General features: G+C 45.1%; 1 protein-coding gene across 1 annotated transcript in view; it reads right to left on the minus strand.

Moving 5' to 3' along the window:
- Nucleotides 1-4957: 4957 nt before the first annotated feature.
- RGS6 (regulator of G protein signaling 6) overlaps nt 4958-19476 on the minus strand; it is a 245064-nt gene continuing 230545 nt past the window's right edge. Inside the window, exon 17 of the mRNA XM_057366715.1 lies at nt 4958-9340. Coding sequence (XP_057222698.1) covers nt 9290-9340 — 51 coding nt within the window. The 3' untranslated portion in view covers nt 4958-9289. The remainder of the gene's footprint in view (nt 9341-19476) is intronic.

The following is a 19476-nucleotide window of genomic DNA, read 5'->3' on the forward strand; positions in this document are numbered from 1 at the left end:
GGAAGGGGTCTCACTGGGACCTCTTTCTCAACTTCCTCTCCCATGGGGATTTTCCATCAGCTGAAGTGCACCTCCTATTTCTGCCCTGCCGAGATGAAGTCTGCTGTACCAAGTCAAACCCTTCTCCCTCTGCTGTAGGTATTGCCAGCAGAGACCCCACTGCAGTGGGTGCTCCTGTGGTCTTCCAGGAGAATGAGTAAACGGGATAATTTCAAGCATGTCCCCACACCATTGCTCAGCTGGGATGAGCCACCAGGAGCAGGCTGGGGATCTCAGCAGTGTCTCTGCCTGGCTGCAGGGCTCGGGCAGCACCAAGGGGAGCACATGGTATCTCCATGCAACAGCTCCTGCAGGACACRCCATAGGAAAAAAACACTTTTGTCTTACWTTATTGGGAACWTGTACATGGAAATTCCTACWTAATTTTGGAAATATCTGCWTGTGCRTGTGTGTATTGAGTAAGCATGATGGTTAATACTTTACACAGCAGCGTTAAGTAAAGCTTTCTCTKAACAGGACTGTAGGATGCTTGAATTACAGTCAAACAAAAAATCCCTGTGGATAGTACACAAGCCCATTCTGTGGAAAAAATGATTCCTGGAGTGAGGTAGATGGCCTTAATATGTTTTATTGGAACTGTTTTCAAAAAATCCCCTCACTCTGTAGCCAGGTGCACTAGTTTCTGTGAAAACAAATGTGCAGAGTTTTGAGAATGTCATGCATGTAAATAATAGAATTCTTTTCAGATACTATAGATTTTACAGTTTTAAAGCTTCTAATGATCTGCCCTTCCTGGGCACAACTGCTGACTCCTCTTGCAGTGCTGGGCATGACCCCTTCCTGATGGGAGTCAGCTCCCCGTTTCAGCTACGGTGACAGAATTGAAAATGTGCCCAACAGGAAAGCTAGAGGGGGTTTGGCATTGACTCTGTCTCCCCTTGGCACTCTTGCTAGGGTAAATTTGCAACTGAAATTCCAAATTTGGCAAGAAAAGGAGGAGCCATTTTCCTGGCAGCCCTCCACAGGTACTCAGGAGAGTGGATGGGGGGTGGTAGCCACAGAACAGATGGCCACAGAACAGTGTGGGATGAAGGCAGGTAAAGTGGTCAAAGATGTGCAATAAAAAGATTTTACAAATACGTTACACCACAATATGTGTGGCACATGCATGTAGTTTTCCATGAAGAGCAGAGTGCCACAGTGATTCCTCACTTACGCAAACGACTCGGTAATTGTACCTTATGGACAAGCACAGCCCTTCTGTGTTCACTTGACGATGTTTTTCCTGAGTGATCTTTTAAAGAAAGGAAAAGGCAGCAAAATCGATAGCAGTCTTTAAGAAACTGGCATATGAGAAAAGCCTCAGCCATTACAGTCTGAGGTGGGGATAAGGCTGAAAASAGACATGATAGTCCACAAATATCTACACTTTTCATGATGAGSAATGGGTGCTGATATGAAGAGCAATAAACGCCAGACTATGCAAAAAATACATTAAGGGGAATACTTAGGGACAAAAATGTATTGTGCTAAACACCTTTGCAATTTGTGGCCTACAGATGGCTCTCCCTGTTTTTAAACTTACTCAGAGATGACATTTTATGTAGTATATCAGGCTTTTTTTTTTCTTGCAGTAAATGTTTCAGGTATGGAAAAATGTGTTCCTGAGGGCATCTGCTAAGGTCCCATCCATGGAGGTTTCAGAGGTGTGCTAGATAAAGCGAGCTCGGTGAATATTCAGTAGGGAAAATCCTGCTGATTAAAGGGAGCAGTGCAAGATGAGCTGCCAGGTCTTTTATTATCTATGACTCCAGGACTATTGGTAGTGAAGGGAGTTCTTGCATAAAAGCCTTTACTGGCTTTATTTATGCCAAGGCTGCTTCCAGGAAGGGGGAATCCATCATGTCAGAGATGAATGCAAGCACAGAGCTCTCTCTCTTGCCCTCTCTCTCCATTTGGACTCTCCTTTCATTTGACATAGAGATTGTGGTGTTCTCTGTATACTCTGCAACTTGATTTGCTTAGGACTCCCCAGAAACAAAGACACAGTGAGGGCAGGATCCCCTTAATACAGTAACTCGATTGTTTTCTGGGAACTGCTAGCTGGGTCAAAAGAGAAAGAGAGGGGAGGCCAAGTCCCAGGAGAGTGGGCTCCAGCGATGCCCTGATGGTCAGGCAGGGAGCCAAGGGAAGGATGCTGATCCAGGTCCCTCCACCTGCAGCCAGGCACATCTTTCCCGTGACCCATTCGAGACCTCAAAGCCCTGGCAGATGAGAAGAAAGATCTCCCCCAAACTACTGTTAGAGTGATGCAAAACTGCCACCATGTTCATCAGGTCAGTAATATCCCAGGTGAGAAAGACAAAACACACACAACCGATTTAATTTCCTATTTGACGCCGGTAGCTCTAGCACTGCTCTTGACATTGCTTCCACATTTTAGAAATCTGTGGTTTGCTGTGCTGYTTTTCATAAAGCTCTGCCAATTGCCTAATTAAAGGATGGCAGAAGGCTGCTAAGCTCTGCTGAGCTCTGGCTGTGAGGGCAGTGTTGCAGAGGGGAAGGCAGGGTGCATCAAAGGAGTTCACCAACATGGCAGAGTGTCYTCATGTCCACAGGCAGGTCATCACAGCAGGACAGGCACTTTTGGACAGTGTGACATGCAAAAGCTCAGGAGTTTAATGACAAGATAGGGCTTGCAGGTGGCCCACAGTGGATGATCCATCACAATAAGCACAGAAAGATGGGTTTTTTTTTCCCATGTGTTGTATGTGGGAGTATATGTGCAGGGCTGGCTGAGGATACTGGCAAGACAAACTTTATTCAGACTGTAGAAAGTTCTAGTTAGCTTCGTTTGTCCAGTGCTTGACCCAAATCTGTCTGTGCCCCAGCACGGAGGATCTCTCACATGGTACCAGGCATCAGTTGAGGGAAGGATTTGAGGCCTTCTCTGCTACCGTCTGTGCAAACAATTATGCAGCTGCACTGACAGACACACAGAAAAAAATGGTGTCAGAGATTCCAGCTGTCCCAGAGGTGACAGCACAGCCAAGCAGTCCTGACAGTGGCAGGCAAATGCTACAAACTTGCTTTTGCCAAGGTGCTTCCACTGCCTGAGCTCAGGATGTGMTAGTTCAGCTCACAGCCCAAATTGMAGTGTGGGGTTGAGATTCAAAGAGGGGTGAATCCAAATCACATATGACCCAAATGACCCCCAAAGAGCAAATTTCAGAATCTCAGATGCTTTTAGGAGAAATGATGCGTTGTATAAAGCATAGTTTGACTTTTTTTTTAAATCTGGTGTGCCTTAATCCACGTGGCATGAAGCTCATGCAGACCAATGGCAAGAACCAGACACCCACAGTTCTGGGCTGTGAAGCCATGCAGCATGCAGGAATAACCTGCACATAGATGGATGTTGAGGATCCAAAAGGAAACAATCACTCCTGAAATCCCAGCCTACACTACTCCACTTCCTAGTCCACCCACAGGAGGTGCTGCTCAGGGCTGTCACCTACTATTTATGTAAGGMTGGCACGGTTTAAGTTCCCAGAGATGAGAGAGAAGCTAAGTTTAGTATCTCTGCTGACAGATAGCAATATCCACAGAACAATGCCACTGCCCACAAGAAAGCTGTCCTCTGCCAGATGAGGGATGATCTTCTGCCAGATCCAGCATGTCTTCTGGATCCCCGACAGGACACTGGTAAATCCCTAAATTCTGCCCACTAACATCCACCCTCTGTATGGGGTGAATCCACAGTTTCCTATTGCAAATACAGAGGGCAACTACACTGACACTTGTGGCAATAGCCATAAATTCACATTAAAAGGCTTCAAGTAATAGCATTCCTGTGTAAAGGCAGCCTTTGAAAAGCTTGTTTCCAAAGCTTAGCAGCAGGATTAGGAGGYTGCTGGCTCTTAGCTGCGAGCTTTGCAGATGCTACGGGCTGGCAAAGCAAAATCTGTATCACATGAAAAAGTTGATCAGGTCTGACTCTCCCCTGCCGTGAGATTACTTTTCTCACTACAAAGCATTTCTCCTCAGCAGTAAGTTCAAAGCACGTGTGGGCATGAAGATAGTGCATTGTTCACYAGCTCACTGTTCTGCTGAGCAGCCACGCCGCTTGTTCTCCGTCTCAGGTTATAAACATTGCTGAGAAGCTGCAAAATTGCTCACAGCTTAGGCGACATAATCACGATAACCTAGCCTATCTTACCCTGCTGTGAGCTCTGCTTTAATAATCCTGCTTAATCATTAAACCACAAGAAAAGCAAGCCAAGGAGTTTAAGGCAAGAGCCAAGACAAGGTGTGTCAGAGCACTGCTCCAAACCTGAMCTGAGCAGTCAGCTAGAGACAGAGGAAGCCATATAAAGGGACAGCWAAGTGGTTTTGCAAAGGGTCAGAAAGATGTGGCAGAAAATTTTTATCTGTTAGGAATGGTGATGCTGTGAGCTGCTCCTGCTAGTCAAGACTCTGCAGTGGTGCCCTATTTACATCCTTTTCCCAGGAGACCATCTTGTTATCTAGCACACACACTCCACTCAAGTCTTGTTGTTGACGTAGATGCTCTGACTAAACCCTTATGCCTGATGATTATCGAGTGTAACAGTGGTTGCCAGTTATTTTTCAGAATACCCCTGTACTGAAGAGTAAAAAGACAGCAAATTCCTTGGACAGACCTATTCCTTGCCCACCATGATGCATTTGGTGTTATGACAAACTAATTTTTTTTTCTAAGGCCATTTCATACAGAGGGTAAGGTTAAATAAAAAAAAAAATATAAAAGGAAAAGAAGGAAGGGAAAGACACAATACTTCTGTCGCACTGCTGGAGACACTAAGAAAAGGGTTGGGCTAAAGCCTGCCCATGGGTGCATCCAGGGCTTGCATTGATTCCAGGATGATTATTCTTGTGTGCATGAGTACATGACAGACAGAACAGATTTGGTCCTTGTTGCTTTAACTTTTCCAGGATGCTCCATTTATTTGTGCATTTCAGGAAACAGACTGGTACAGTMAGATGTTCTGTACCTGAGTTCCCCTTCTCCCACCCAAAACAGAAATAATTTTAGGCTAAAAGCATCACCCATGACAGAAGATGAGACAGCCAAATCCTTTCAAAGGCAAAGGACTTACCAAAACCACCAGAGTTTCACCTGAGTAGGGTGAAACAAAGAACTTCACCAGTCTGTGACAATTCGGCTGAAAAGACAATGAGTCAATTTTGTATTTTCAGACCAAAATAATAGTCTGGATGGGGAAACACTCTTGCCTCAGCTTCCTTTAAAGTGGAATGAGAGGATTGGTATTGCTGAGACGATTCCAAAATTTGGGCTACAGTGCAGAAAACTGATTCAAGTTCTGCAGTCTGAAATGGGGTATATTTTGTCTTTATTGTCTCACTATCACCTCTTGTAAGATTTGACTGCAGCATGGAAGCACCCTGATATAACTTTACAGTGCATCATGTTGTTGTTACTGTAGTAACTTATTACTAGGACATCTTGGTTATCTTTATTGCTGCAGTACCTGATACGAATGTACCACTGTTTGTCCACACGCACTGTTATTACTGCCTTATTCCCCAAACTAATTTACTGCAGCATCCTGTTGTGTCTTATTGCTGCATTATCAAAATGCTACTTTACTGCAGCGGCCTGTGTTACCTTATTGCTACATTTATTCTGGTATTATTATGTCAGCTTACTGCCACTTTTTATGGCTGCCCTGCTACCATTTTATTACAGTACTCTATGGGATCTTAGTGCTGAGTTATACTGAGAGTACATTAATCCATTTGCTTTAGCCTAACACTGTCTGCACTGGCTTGTTGAACCTTTCCTAGGGCTTGTCCTGGTGCTGTTTTGCCACAATAGCCACAAATGCTCTGGATACTCAATTATCCAAATAACAGTGCACAGCCATATTTCACAGCCATAGCCCTGTAAGTATGGGAAGTTTTGTAGCTTACTTGCACAGTATGGACATTATAAAAGCTTTCCAGACCATCTTTCCTTGAATTTATGCCATTTAGAACATAAAGAGAGGTGGAAAGCTGATTTCCTAACTCATCTTCAGCACGATGAGGTAGTTGGAAGACACTGGACACTTACAAAGAAGCAGATTACTGCTTGCAGTGGTCACTGGGATACTGTTGTTTGTACAAGAGTAGCATCACTTGGAATAAGCAACATCATTAAAAAGCAATAATTCAAGGATGTGGTTCACGTGGAAATAGTTACATGTTAGTATCACCATATGTGAAGTAAAAGACACATGAAGAACAGTTCATATGTATTCCCAGGAGGAGGCCTTGTCTATTCGCGTGTTTGTTTTCRAGAAATTTAGTCAGGAAATGAGAAGCAGAGCTTTCTTCCCTCCAGAGGATACGCAGCTCTGTCCGCTCAGCTAGCCACTGCTGAGCAGATTAGTTTGCACGAGTGTGCATTTAAATGGCAAGCTGTTCAGCATCCAGGCCCCCTGATGCATGCCCATATGCATGCTCTCCATGTCTGTAAGAATTCCCTCCATGTGCTCAACTGTTCAAACATGGAATATTCCCCACAGGCAAAACACTGCGGCAGCCAGCATGACCATCCTGCAGGGATAAAGCTGAAATACAGCAGAGTGCATTGCTCACAGGGCAGGGGCACACCCCCAAATGCAAGTCTGGCATCTCTGCTCCCTGCACAGACCATAACCCAAATTCCACCTGTCCCATCACCCACCAGCATCCTCCAGTCCTGCCCACATGTGCCCCCATGCTGCAGGRCACTGAGGAACACCTCCAGGGAGCTGCCCCATCCTTCCTCCAAGGTGACGACCTCTCCAGTGCCAGGAACTCACTGCAAAGCAGAGACCCACATGTAACACTTTACCATCCCTGCTCCTTCCTACACASCGGAGTTTCATGTTTTGTATGTACATCGTGCTCAGGAATGCTCTACAGACCAGTCTGAGGGCTCACAAGACAGACCTCCCCTGGGAAATGCCTCGTGGCTGGGCAGCAGCGGCAGCAGAGCAGCTTGGAGCGCGAGCAGCTGTTGGCTTACAGAGCTCCAGGGACGCASTGGCAGGTCTGAGAGATAAAAACGCCCTCCACAAGGCTCTGAGAAGAGATGGCCTCTGCATTTTCCTAGGGGCGACTAAGGGGACACATGAATGTGCATGAATGGACAAGTGACCCTATTACACAAAGACCTGCTACTTCCCAAGGGGATCCTTTGGCTGGGTGCGTAACAAGAGGACTAATTGGGTCCTGCAAGGACAGCTAAGTGACAGTTTGGAGGGGACCAAATGTCCTCTTCAGAGGCAGAGGTCCACAAGAATGTCTGGGCACATTCATGGTAGTTCTGCAGTCCTGGAATTGCTTGTGTGTCATGTATGTAGGATGAATTTGGTCTGATAGCCTCAGACAGCAGGTTATTTAGGCTATAGGCATGTGTAAAGAACAAGCATCATACTCAGTATTCTACTGTACATTCATGCAGGTGTTTTCTGGGGGAAAGAAAAGACTTACCAGAATGAGAACATTCATGAACAAAGAGGAAGGTCTTTTTTTCTGACAGAAACTATGCTGGCATGTTTTTGTGTAGACATAGGCCTTAGATATTAGAATAATACTTAATACTTGCCTCAGAAGTGAATGTTGTCAATAGCCAGCTGTCTTCTTAACTAGATGGTTTTGCCTAGAAAAGAATGCAGACTTGCAGCCATATAGCAGTTTCTACCACCTGTACAAAAAGCCAATTTGCCTTGGCATGAGTGATGAAGACCAAGAAATGTCTAGTTTCATGTATACTTCACATCTGCTTACAAAATATAGGTTTTGTGGTACTAAGTCAGCTGTCTTGAAATTTTCATATAGAGATAATATACTGTATGTGAATGCAGGCCATTTTCCTATCTGCAGCTAGTATAAGTGGGTTTATTAAAATCACTTCAGTCCTGTCCTCATCCTGTCCTCCATTCCCTCAACAATTTGAAACAAGCTACTGGGTCATCTCTTCTGTTACATTTATGGGCTGTAGGTCAGATGAGTTTTAGTGGAAGCTCATTTTGTCCAAAGGTACAATTTCACTCTCAGAATGCTGCTTTCAGCARGGTTAGTTATCTGAGCATGGTATCACAGCTGCATGTGCTGCTGTTTAGGAAGGGTCACCTGGCACCCAGTGCCCTGCCTATTCACACCTTGCTTCTGCTGGTCCCATCTCCATCAATTCCCTCCTCACTGTAGGCTGAATTTTGACACCTGCCCGCATCAGAGTTCCCTGGATATGTGTGAGTGGATTTTCGCTCTCTCTGATTGAGCTGGAGCTGGAGTCCAGTTTGATTTGCTTGGAGGAAAGCTTGAACATCCATCATTGATTAGGTATGCAAAACCTTAAATAAATAGAAAATTAAATACAATACAAATCAACTCACTTTAAAATACTATATATGTGTGTGTGTCTGTGTGCACTGCACATCTCAAATGTGACTTTTTGAGCATCAGGCAGAGTCTGATCACGTTTGCACAATGCGCACACGCACTAGGATTCCGCCGATGGCAGAGGATTTGCACCAGGATCAGCATCTGACTCCATGGGGCAGATCCTCAGGTGATGAAAACCACTCCTGTTCTCACGACTTCAGCTGAGGATCTGGCCATCATCTCTGGACACGATACATGCTATTGGAAGGACAATGAGTGATGAACTTAAATGGTGCCTTTTTTTTTTTCTCACTGCTTTAAAGGAGCAGAAACAGGAAATAAAAACACAGTTAAAGTCAGTGAATCTGCAGGAGAAATGCATTTGGGATTTTGTGAGAAGGAGAAGCAGCTTCCAGCAGATATTTTATTGGATCCAGACGGCCACATGAAAGGGAGCAAGTGAGACTGCGGTGCCATCTATTACAGTCATGTTTGTGCCAGGGAGAGACGAGATGTGGAAAAGCACTGATGTCTCTCAGCTCTTCTTTCTCCAAGCTGTGGTTGGGTCTGTTTCCTTAAATAATGAGACAGCCAAGCCCTCGCCTTGTCAACGTCCAGCCTCCTGTGTACGGTGAAGTGTGCTCCTCCACATCTCAGCTGAAAACAAAGTACCTGCACAGAGCTCAGTGTCCTCAGGGAGCCGTGCAGACAGGGAGCTGTTGGTGTAAACTGTGAAGAGAGGTGCTCCCCTGGTGTGGCTCTCTGCCTCCMCTTGCTCAGGCTGTCTCCCCTGCAGGGACCTGCTCTCCCTGCAATGCCCCGTTCCCGGCAGCGGTCCCAGCTGTCTCTCCCGCGGGGCGGATGGCTGGAGCTGTCAGGAGGACTGCATCAGGCCCGTGAGGCGCTTGCTCGCCAGAGACTTTCCCTGGAGGGAGGGACAAACAGACACAACAGATCTGGAGGTGTAAGTGATGCCGTGGGATGGTTTCTCTGGGAGTGAGGGGCTGGGGCTTTTCCCCAGAGAAAGGACACGAGGCCCGGCTGACAAGGGAGGCAGSTAATGTGGGGTGAGCCTGCTTCCAGTGTCTCGTGTGCCTGCAGTTTTGCCTCAGGGAAGTGTTTTGGCAAGGAGGAGCTGTGCCTAGTGACGTCYCGTGGCTATTACTCAAGGCTGTGCCCTGGGATCCTGTCTTGTGAAGACCTTCTCTTTCTCCAGTTCCATGGAAATTGGTGAAAGCAAAGCCCTCTCCTACACTTGCTGCTGCTTGTTCTGCCCAGTGCTGTCCTGCTGGTGCAGAGATTTATCCCAGCTTGGGGAGGGATGCACAGCTGAGGCTACTGTGAAAACTGGGATGTCCCTCCCACAGCCTGTGAATTAGTATCACCTGAAYAGCATCCATCAAGAACAGGTCTAGAAAAAATGTAATTTCAGAAACAGCTTAGCCTGTTCCTGCCCTGCTGTCACTTACCTTTGCACACTCCTTGGTCATTTGCCTCCTGGGTTGGTCCCGGGTCACTCCTGCTTGGCCTCCCTGCTCTCCCTGTGCTCTCCCCCAAGCCACCAATGCAAGCTGTGGCAGCCTTGCTTGTGCCCTGCTGTCATCCACGTGAGCTTTCCCACTGACTGGCTGGACCAAGGACTAGGAAGAAGGAAGGTCACCTGCACATCTGAACCCCTTCACTAGCTTAGACCATGCAGCACCTGCTTTCAGGAGCAAAGGATCTACACAACCTATTTCAGGACCTACAGCCAGTCTTCACCATTTGTAGAAAGGGTATATCCCCATAGGGGATACCGATGGCTTTGCAGTTACAGATGGAACAGTGAAAAACTGTCTCAGGTATTGCATCAGTTGCTGTGTTTCTTTGGATAGCTTTCTTGTTGAAAACTAGTGTTTTTCTTAAAGGAAGAAGTCTTGCTTGAAATAAATACTCAGGGAATATCAGAGAGCTGTAGAATACCTAGCAGCTCTTAAACAACCTCCTCTTCATTACTATATTTAGCCAAGATTTCCTTTGCAATAGGAAGTCTCACTGATTGCTGTTTCAAAGAAAGACCCACAAAAAGAGCAAGAGAAACAGATTATACAGTGAAAATGAGTATGCACAAAATGTAGAAAAATTTGAAATGTAAAAATTAGCAGGCTATTTGAAATGAATCTTTTTAAACAAGTTAACACTCTAGGAAAAAAGAAACACTTCCCACCTCCGTTTGATTGCTAATCTCTTCCCGTTTAGGCTGTTCCAAGAAAATGTTCCCTACAGAAGCCTAATTTCATTACTGAGATGTGTGACTTTCACCAAATAATTTGTTCAGCTGCATGAACATACACGGCCTAATCTGTCCCTGTTCTCTATACCAGAAGCTGGCTAGAGGAAACACCGTCATCATTGTGATTGTCTTGCCTGGGACAAGAGACCCACAGCCATTGCTCTGTGCCTCATGTGCAGGGCTTAGCATRGGAATGGCCAGTTCATCCCAGAGCTCTGCAGACATACTATTTAAGACATGCATATTTGGTTGTGGTTTTTTCACTATAAATAATTTTTATTATTATTATTATTTTTAAATGCACTGTTGTGAAGCTTGGCCCAGTGCTACCCCAGGGGGTGGCCAAATCTTCTGCAGGACAACATGGCTTGGGGGGGCTAAAACCATGCTGCTGTTAAGGAATACCAGAGAAAGAATGCTAAGGAATTACCAATTCCTGAATCCTATTTACAGGAAGGAGAAGGTAAAGATGTGGATTCTAATTCCTGGAAGAATAACATGGCTGGGTTTAGAAAAAAAAGTTAGTTTCCACCAATATTTGGGTACTTCCTTAGGAAAAAAATAAATAAGCCTTGGTTTATATAATGCCTATTCAGTYAGACTACCTAATCTGCGACAGGCAGCTCCTCTTGTTATCTTCTCACAGGCAGGTGGCTTGGGGCTACGCCAGCTCCCTGCGTCAGGTTCCAGCAGGGCTGAGGAGCAAACACTGATCCACATCCTGTTCTGATTYCAACATTCATGTGTTCAAAGCAGGAAGGAGAACTGCCTGTAGTGGGCCAGGCTGAGGAGAGGGGGCAGCTGCCCTGGAGAAGGCGTTGTGTTGGAAACGGAGCCAACGGCTGCGGTTTGTGCAGAGCAAAACCTCGCTCGTGGGTTTACCAGTGGAAACAGCTTCCTGTTGTGGGGAAAGGCAGTGGCCTCCATCTGCAGCTCCCTGGTCTCATGGGAAAGGCGTTACCCTGGGAACTGCAGCAAACTTCCCGCCTGCAGGCTGGGATGAGTCCCCAGTGCAAAGCCCGTCTGTCTGGGAGAATAACCGTGCCAGGGAACAGCCTTGCACACAGGCACACGCAAACAGATGGGTGCAAGAAGCTCTGTGTTAAGAGAGCAAGAAGCAGGCAGCAATGTTGTCTGCTTGGCTGTTGTACTCACCTCTGTGCTAGGACAGATGGCAAAAGGATCCCTAAAATTGCATAGAAGCATTAATGCTGTGACATTTTTGACTACAAGGAAATGCGCTGTAATGTTCAGCCCCCAGCTACAGGCATACTGATGTAGGGGATTTTGTTTCAGCCCAATGCCAAGTGTCAGCCTCACAGTAAGGGTCTGAGTGATACGGATATCTACAACCTGGAGTTGGCTGGGATGCAGGTGTTYGGCTTGGGATTCTCTCATCTTAGACATCCTCATTAAAATAGAGGATCAGGAAAAAACCTGCATTTCATTAGAAAAACTGGGTATCTCTTTCCTWTTACTAAAATGAACAAGAAGGGAGCAAAACATTGTATTGCAGGTGGAAAAGCTGGATGGGATCTGCAATTCACCTGCTGATTTAAATCAACGTAAGTCAGTTGTTTTCACAGAAGTGCTGTTGATTTAAACCAGCTGCAGGGGTGGTACCTCTGTTTCAGGTTCAGTCTTCCAGGGCTTCTAAGGGACAAAGCCCATCAGGAGACACAAAAGGGAAGGCTTTTCTGCCTGGGAAAAGCCTCAGAGCAGCACACAYGATGGCTCCTTTGGAGTGGGGCAGCAGTTCAGCTCAGCTGCMGAGGCAGGCAGCCAGCACTCTCCCCAGACCCCCCACCCAGTCCACCCAAACCTACCTGCCCCTGCTTGCCAGGACAGTGTCCATCACCAAAGCGTCCARGATGGCAACAGCATGCTTTAGTGTCATTGCTTAGTGTCCGGAAAACAGGCAGCTGGGTAACCAGRGGAGGGTGGCCTGTGTCCACCTCGAGATAGTAGGGGTGAGATGCACCCCAGTACTCTTTGTGATCCCAGAACCCTTCCCTGAGGCTGGCATGGTGTAAGTGCCTGAGTCAGTCAGGTGAAAGGCTGCTCTGAGAAGCTGGAGGTGGCTGAAATAGTTCTTAATTGGGTACAATCCATGCCAAAAAAGTTCAGATCCAGGAAGGCATGTTGGGTCTCATCTATTATGTGGATGGAATTCCCTTGGGGATATATCAGTAAGAATATTTCAGATTATGATGATGTTAAAGTTTGACACAAACAACACCTAGTTTCTTTAAAATGTTCAACCAAAATAAGTTATTTTTCCCTTCTATGCATCTTTGTTTAGCATGGAACCAGTGCCTGCCCCCTCATTTCTACCTCTCCTTTCTCCACTGAAAGAGAATGTCAACAACGACTGCCTTATTTCCAGCAGACATTTCATCTAAGCTGTGTTGGCAGAGGATTTGGAAAGYGTACATCTCAAGCTCAGCACATTTCAGTGCTTGTTTTAATGTGTCACATGTATATGCTGAATAACTTAAGGCAAGATTAGAGTGGATGCAAGGAGTAAACTTTTTAATGGGGTCTAAAACCCATACAGAAATCCCCAGTCCTCCAGTTCCAAAATATTTGTCACTACTAATTAGGGTTATGACAATTACAAGCCCAGACTGTTGTCGCTCATACAGCATAGCACAAGCAGGAGGGCATATGTTGTATGGCATATGTTGTGCATCGTCTTGGATGCAGGAAGRCTTCCTTTTCTCTCATGTCCTGCGAGCAATGGAGCTGTTACAGCTCACAGGCAAGGAAGRCACGGAGCTTCACTGCATCTTGGTAAAGGTAATGTCCAGTTCTCTCTCTGCTGCAAAATGAATAATTTTTTTTTTGTCCCTGAACATCTCATGACACGAGCCATTTCTTTAAGGCAGTGTAAAATCTGAATTTGGAGTAACCTAAGGAAAACATCAGGGAATTCTTAACAAACCTAATGAAACTGTTCCCCAGAATATGACTTCCAAGTCTGTGGACATCCTACTGCTTGGCTACATGACTTGTGGACCATCAGGGCTCACTGAGGCCCAGTGAAATAAAGATTAACTTGCAGGTCACAGGAGGTGGTTAGAATCTTTAGTGGCTGAGCCTTTCCTGAGGAGCTACTAAGCTAAAGTGTAAAGWGCAATCAGCAATTATTTTAATGAAGTGACATTCAGCAATTTAACATAGGAAAGAAGCACAGTAAAGAGGGAAAAAGATTTGACACAAAAAAGGGACAGCACTCCTTTCAAATCTCCTGTATGAGCCACCAGTTTCCAACTTGCTCCTTGTTTGTGTGTGCCAAAACCAGCATTTTGCACAGTTGGGAGAGAATGGGAACTATCTTTTGAAAATAATTTGAAACGCAAAGTTTAGCTCTGTCCAGTACCCCTGGCTTCACACAATGTTGATGTGCTCTGCCCAGCACAGTTCAGTATGGAGCATGCAGACATTGCCCACCCCTAGCATGCACAAGCCAGAGCTCCCATGCGTGTTGACAACTTACCTGAACACCCAGGCAGGATTCATCCCACAGGGAGCTTTGTGGCTGCAGCAGTGGGGGAGAGGAGGGCTGCCAGCACAGGCTCCCCTTTGCCACATCAATACACACCGAAGTGCTTTCATGATGACTGCTCACCTCCACACTTTCCAYCCACCACCTTGGGGCTTTGCTAGAACTGGCTCCACTTCTTGCTTTCTACCCCTCATTTGTGCACAGGGCTCTCCTTTTCCTAATCTGCTGCCCAATCTGCTCCAGCCAGAAGCATCGCCTTCCTGGAGGAGAAGTCATCTCCTGGGGAGCACTGTTGCCTCATCTTCCTTTGCAGAGAACTGGGGCAGATCTGCATCTCCACTGGAGATGAGCTAATCCTCCTCCCATTGGCTCGAATCTGAAGTTTTTCACTCTGTCACAGGCACTGCTCATTTTCCTATCTTTTAGCTAACATACTACAAGAAATGTAGCAGTGGGCACACAATGTCCTGCAACCAAATTTTACTTCTGAAGAGATTGCCATGGTCCTAGTACTGCCAGCACTGTTTGGTTTTCAGTGCTATATTACACTGCAGATCCTGGGGAAACTATTTTTGTACCATTTAAAAAATATTCTTTTTATTAGATTTTTCATTAAAATATACATTGCCAACATAAGATAAACATAACATAAATTACTGAAGTTAAATAAAAATCATTAAAATTAATTAATAAGATTAATTAAAAACATAAACAATACTGGAAAATAACTTAGTTCAACACAAAATAAACACAGATACATAAACTATGAACATAAGTAACATAAATTAACACAAAAAATACCACCAACTGGTGGACAATACCACCAATTACACACTCACACAGACTGAAAACAGGAGCTGCAAAGTGGCTGTAGAGGGTAAGGTGGGCCAGATGCTCCCAGCATGCATGATGCTCACCTGTTCTTGCCAGCACGGTCTCATGAGTTACCCCCAAACTCCGGCAGATTGGGTCCCACTCCTCTTCTAAGGCTTGACTGGAAAGTTACCTGAGCTTCTTGCCATTCCTGCCCATCACAGTGAAGCTCCACCACCACCGATACCGTTCCCACATTTGAGATTGCTTTTTTGCTCTTCTAGCTCATATCACTTACGGAAACAGTTCAGAGCTTCAGTCCAATTAAAATCAGTATGATCTATTCCCATTTTAAGTTGTGAGGATTTCTTACACTTCCTAAGTGAGACATTGCATTTTGCTTGGAGAGATACCGCATATGGCACAAACCAGGACCTCTGTATTCACCCACTCCTAGGACAGCTTCATAATAGCTGCAGCTCTCCTCTAGCATCCCACCAGCACCACAAGGAAGATTCTCTTCTGTTGTAGTGCAGTCTGGGATCTGTGTAACTGAGAGTGAGCCAATTTTGGCATTAGTTGAAGCTGCCTATGGACTGCAAATCCATAGGATAAGTTCCTCCCTTTAAAAAAAAATCAGGAAGATAGAGGAGCAGATGGATCACTGCAGCCAGCACACAGCAGTGTAGCAGACTTTTTTCAAGCCACCTCAGAAATGCCCTAACTGCGTGGTACKGGTCTGGAAGGGTTTGATTCTGTGCAAAGAACTCTGTTTGATTGCCTTCAGCATGACTGGGAAGCAGATATGTAAATATCTTGCACAGAGGAAAATGGGAGCACCACTGAAATATAAATCTCTCTGGAATATAAAAATAAACTTGGTTGAAATCACAGCAGGGGCTAAGCACACCTTCCCACCCAAACACCATGCTAAGGTCATCATTTAGTATCTGCAGCTAGACCTCTCTGTAGTGAGAACGTACCAACTTTTATCTTCCAGCGTTTGTGTGTGGCTCGAAYAAAATGCAGCAAATTAATAGTAGGTGTGTTCTGAGCTCCATATGGGGCCTGTCATCCAGAAGGATCCCCAAGCACTTCACAAATGGTGCGCACAAAGATCACTCACCCACTTTGCCCTCGCAGGGGCAAAAGGAAGCTGCCATCCTGTGCCAGCACACACTTTTAGGAAGGGAAGTGAAGGATAGCTTACCGACTAGAAACAATGAATACTTATTCTTCAAAGGAGCTCCTGTACATAGAGCAGACTGTGCAGCATCCRTGTAACATATGCAACCTTCCCTCTCAAAAAGCAGGTTAAGGTACCACRATGATAGCCAGAGCAGAGGCGGTGCATTCACTCCTGCAGTGCTGAGTCAGTGCATGCACTGTGTAGGCCATGGACCTGGCCCTGTGCAGAACCGAGCTGCGGACACGGGCTGGCTATCACACCGATGGAACAACCACACTTTGGGCACATTACACTTTGGGCACATTCTGATGTTTCCCATCACCTAAGTAAAGAAAGYTTCTTTTCTCAAGTGTAATGACTGGTGTAGTGAAGTAAGTACATTTTCTTTTAAAGTAAAATATCATCCAAAGATAAAAATAAACCATTTCCCAGTCATCTTTTCTTGATGCCAAAAATAAGAAACTTTGGAATCAATTCCTGTCTCCCTTCCCTTCTTGCTGTCTATTCTGATAGCTACTTCACCAGCATCTCAGTGTGTCATCTTTTTATACTTTCCACTTTTGCAAAAACTATTCTCCACCAATAATGACTTAAACCTTTGTCTTCATTGCAGATTGTGAATACTTTCCATATCCTTAAATGCTGTGATCTATTTATGTAAGCTGATAGAGCTGGGAAAGTGAAAAAGTRGAAAAGCTGGTACATGTATGACAGCTTTATGAAATTATCAAGGAACCAGTTAAAAAGATGACATCAGGCAGCAATTCCTTCTCCAGCCTTACACCTTCTTCACTGCTTTCATGGTTACTATTTATAATACATCACAGTGACACAGCTGTGCAAAATATCACACAGTTCACCTGAGAAAGATAAGATTCCATCAACACATTTCACATGTGTGACACCATACTCATGAATTAAGAATAGAAGTGAAGTGAGTGTGACTTGGACTCTGATCCAACAGTACACAAACCAGGAGGACATAAAAAACAGCATGAGGCAGTAGCAGTGGCCAAGGGATGAAGTTCAGGATCAGGAAAATGGGGAAGCAGCATCAGGGAAGAACACAAGTGACAACATGGAGCTGAGAGACAGCTGAGAATATCGAGGAAGGGACAGTCAGGCAGTCAGSGTAGAAACTAGGGCTTTCATGGCTGTATAATGCAAGAGAGCAGATACACATGGAACTGAAACTAAACACGCAACTTTCGATTTATCTGGGCACTGAACTGGGATGCATTTACATCCYGAGACAATAATTGCTCAGTATGAAATTACCAAAAGATACCAGTATACTAAAGCAATGGAAATACTACCCTAATAATGCCAGTTTGCATCACTGCAAGGAGGAGGGCATTTTAGGCTCCAGACAGAAAGCTCCTTGGGCACTAAGCATGATAAATACATTGAACACAAGATCTCCAGTCATTCTTGTTCCTGGAAAAGTTATACTTGCATGAGAAACCCAGGTGGAGTGCTGCATGTCATGTGGGACTTTGCCTACAATGCTTCTGGATGAGAATACAAACCCACCATGCTGGTGCTGCTAACACAAGGACTGCAGCAGCTCCTGCTTCCCATGGCACCATGCCTGTCTATGGCACCTCTGCCTCCTATGGTTAATCAAGCTGGGCCAGTCTGTCAATGCACTGTTCCTGGGAACTGAGACAATCTTCAGTCTTTATTGACTTACTGTACTAAATGTTCCATCCAAAATGTCCAGGATTCTTTAGAGAAGGGTCATTAGAAAACTTTCATTCTTATACCCTTAATCTACAGTCTACTTCCCAGACAGCTCGAACACAGACCATCTCATCCTTCATCTTCTTTTCTTTCAGCACTGCATTGAATTTACCACTTGGAAAAGCTTCCTGTTTCTTCATACCTGACTCCTTGATACATTTTATGTATCTCTCCTCTGTGTCTGATGTCTCCTTGTATGCTAACTTTAAAATAAATACCCCAAGTCTTTTAGTCTCATTACATACTAACATTTTGTACAGGACTCAGCGGAAGGGCTGATTTTCCTGTTAAGTATTGCCCTCCTTACAGACTGCRATGATGAAGGGTAACATACAGTCTGCAGAATATCCCATGCAAASTGCAGGCAGCCATGGCAGGGGTGTGCACATCCCACCCCTGTATACACTGTACTGGACCACTATGATGGTGGAAAGGAAGGAGGCAAGGAAAACACAGGAAGAGCATTTCCCACAGACTCCAATATCCAGCCAGAAGTCTGGCATTYGCACCTTCATCGTCCCCAGTCCTAYGGAGCATTCTCTGGCTGATGCTGTTGGTTTTGTCTGGAGTTGACAGCTCTTTCCATCACTTGAGTTTCACAAGGGGCTCTGGACAACAAACACCTCTCACTTCTCCCAGGTTGTGCAGCTCTTCTCTCTGTCCTTAGGCAGTGGAAGAGATGCACAAGACATTCTTTGCCTTCTTTAGGTAAAGAGCTTTTTCAGTCCAGAAACATAATGTCCAACAGTGTCCCACAACAGTCAGTTCAGCCAGAATTTGAAAAAATTCTGCCTAAAGAATAGATGGCTGCTCTGGTCACTCTCTTGCCCGTTAAAGCACAAATTCTGAGAACTCTTTTCCTCTCAAAAGTGGTACGTGTGTGGGTGTACCTTTTGTTCTTAAAGAAGTATCAGCTGGGAATAAAATGCAGAGGTCTCAGCACTGAGTCACCACCTGGATACTAAATCAGACATTTTAAAACCTGTTTTCTTCCACAGAAAATTCCTTCCCTGTAATGTAGCTCTTTTAGGAAAGTTTGAATTCAAGTTTGAGTATCATGGCCCAGGCTTATCTAAAGTACCTGCTGAGGCTGGTATCCATAGGTTTAATCCCTGTTATTGCTGGAGTACCCATTGCTGCTTTTAGAGATAATGCTTCAGATGCAAAAAAGGAACCCCCTCCTGTTTACTCCTTCATTAAATGCAAATGGCTACCAGCACAAGTTAGGCAGAGACTTGGTGGCTTCCTCTGTGAGACAAAAAGCAGCAGTAGTTCCCCTAAATGTACTCATAAAAATATATTTTCCTTCCACTCTTGGCCCTGAAGGATCATCTCAGCTTATGAGAACTAAGCTTCTGTCTATCTGATTATTAAATAATTTCCAAAGCAGATGGGAAACTACAGTGGTTTAAACAGCTAGGCTGAGACTGCAAAGCTAAAAATAGTATAGCAGGCTCCTTTTAATTAGTAAGATGATGAAATATGACAGAAGAGAGAGATGTAGATACATGGATTTGTGTGTATGTGTGTCTTTAA

Source organism: Malurus melanocephalus, unplaced genomic scaffold, assembly GCF_030028575.1.
Source record: "Malurus melanocephalus ecotype Western Australia unplaced genomic scaffold, MMel_1.1 scaffold_2, whole genome shotgun sequence".
In the NCBI taxonomy this organism is placed as follows: Eukaryota; Metazoa; Chordata; class Aves; order Passeriformes; family Maluridae; genus Malurus; species Malurus melanocephalus.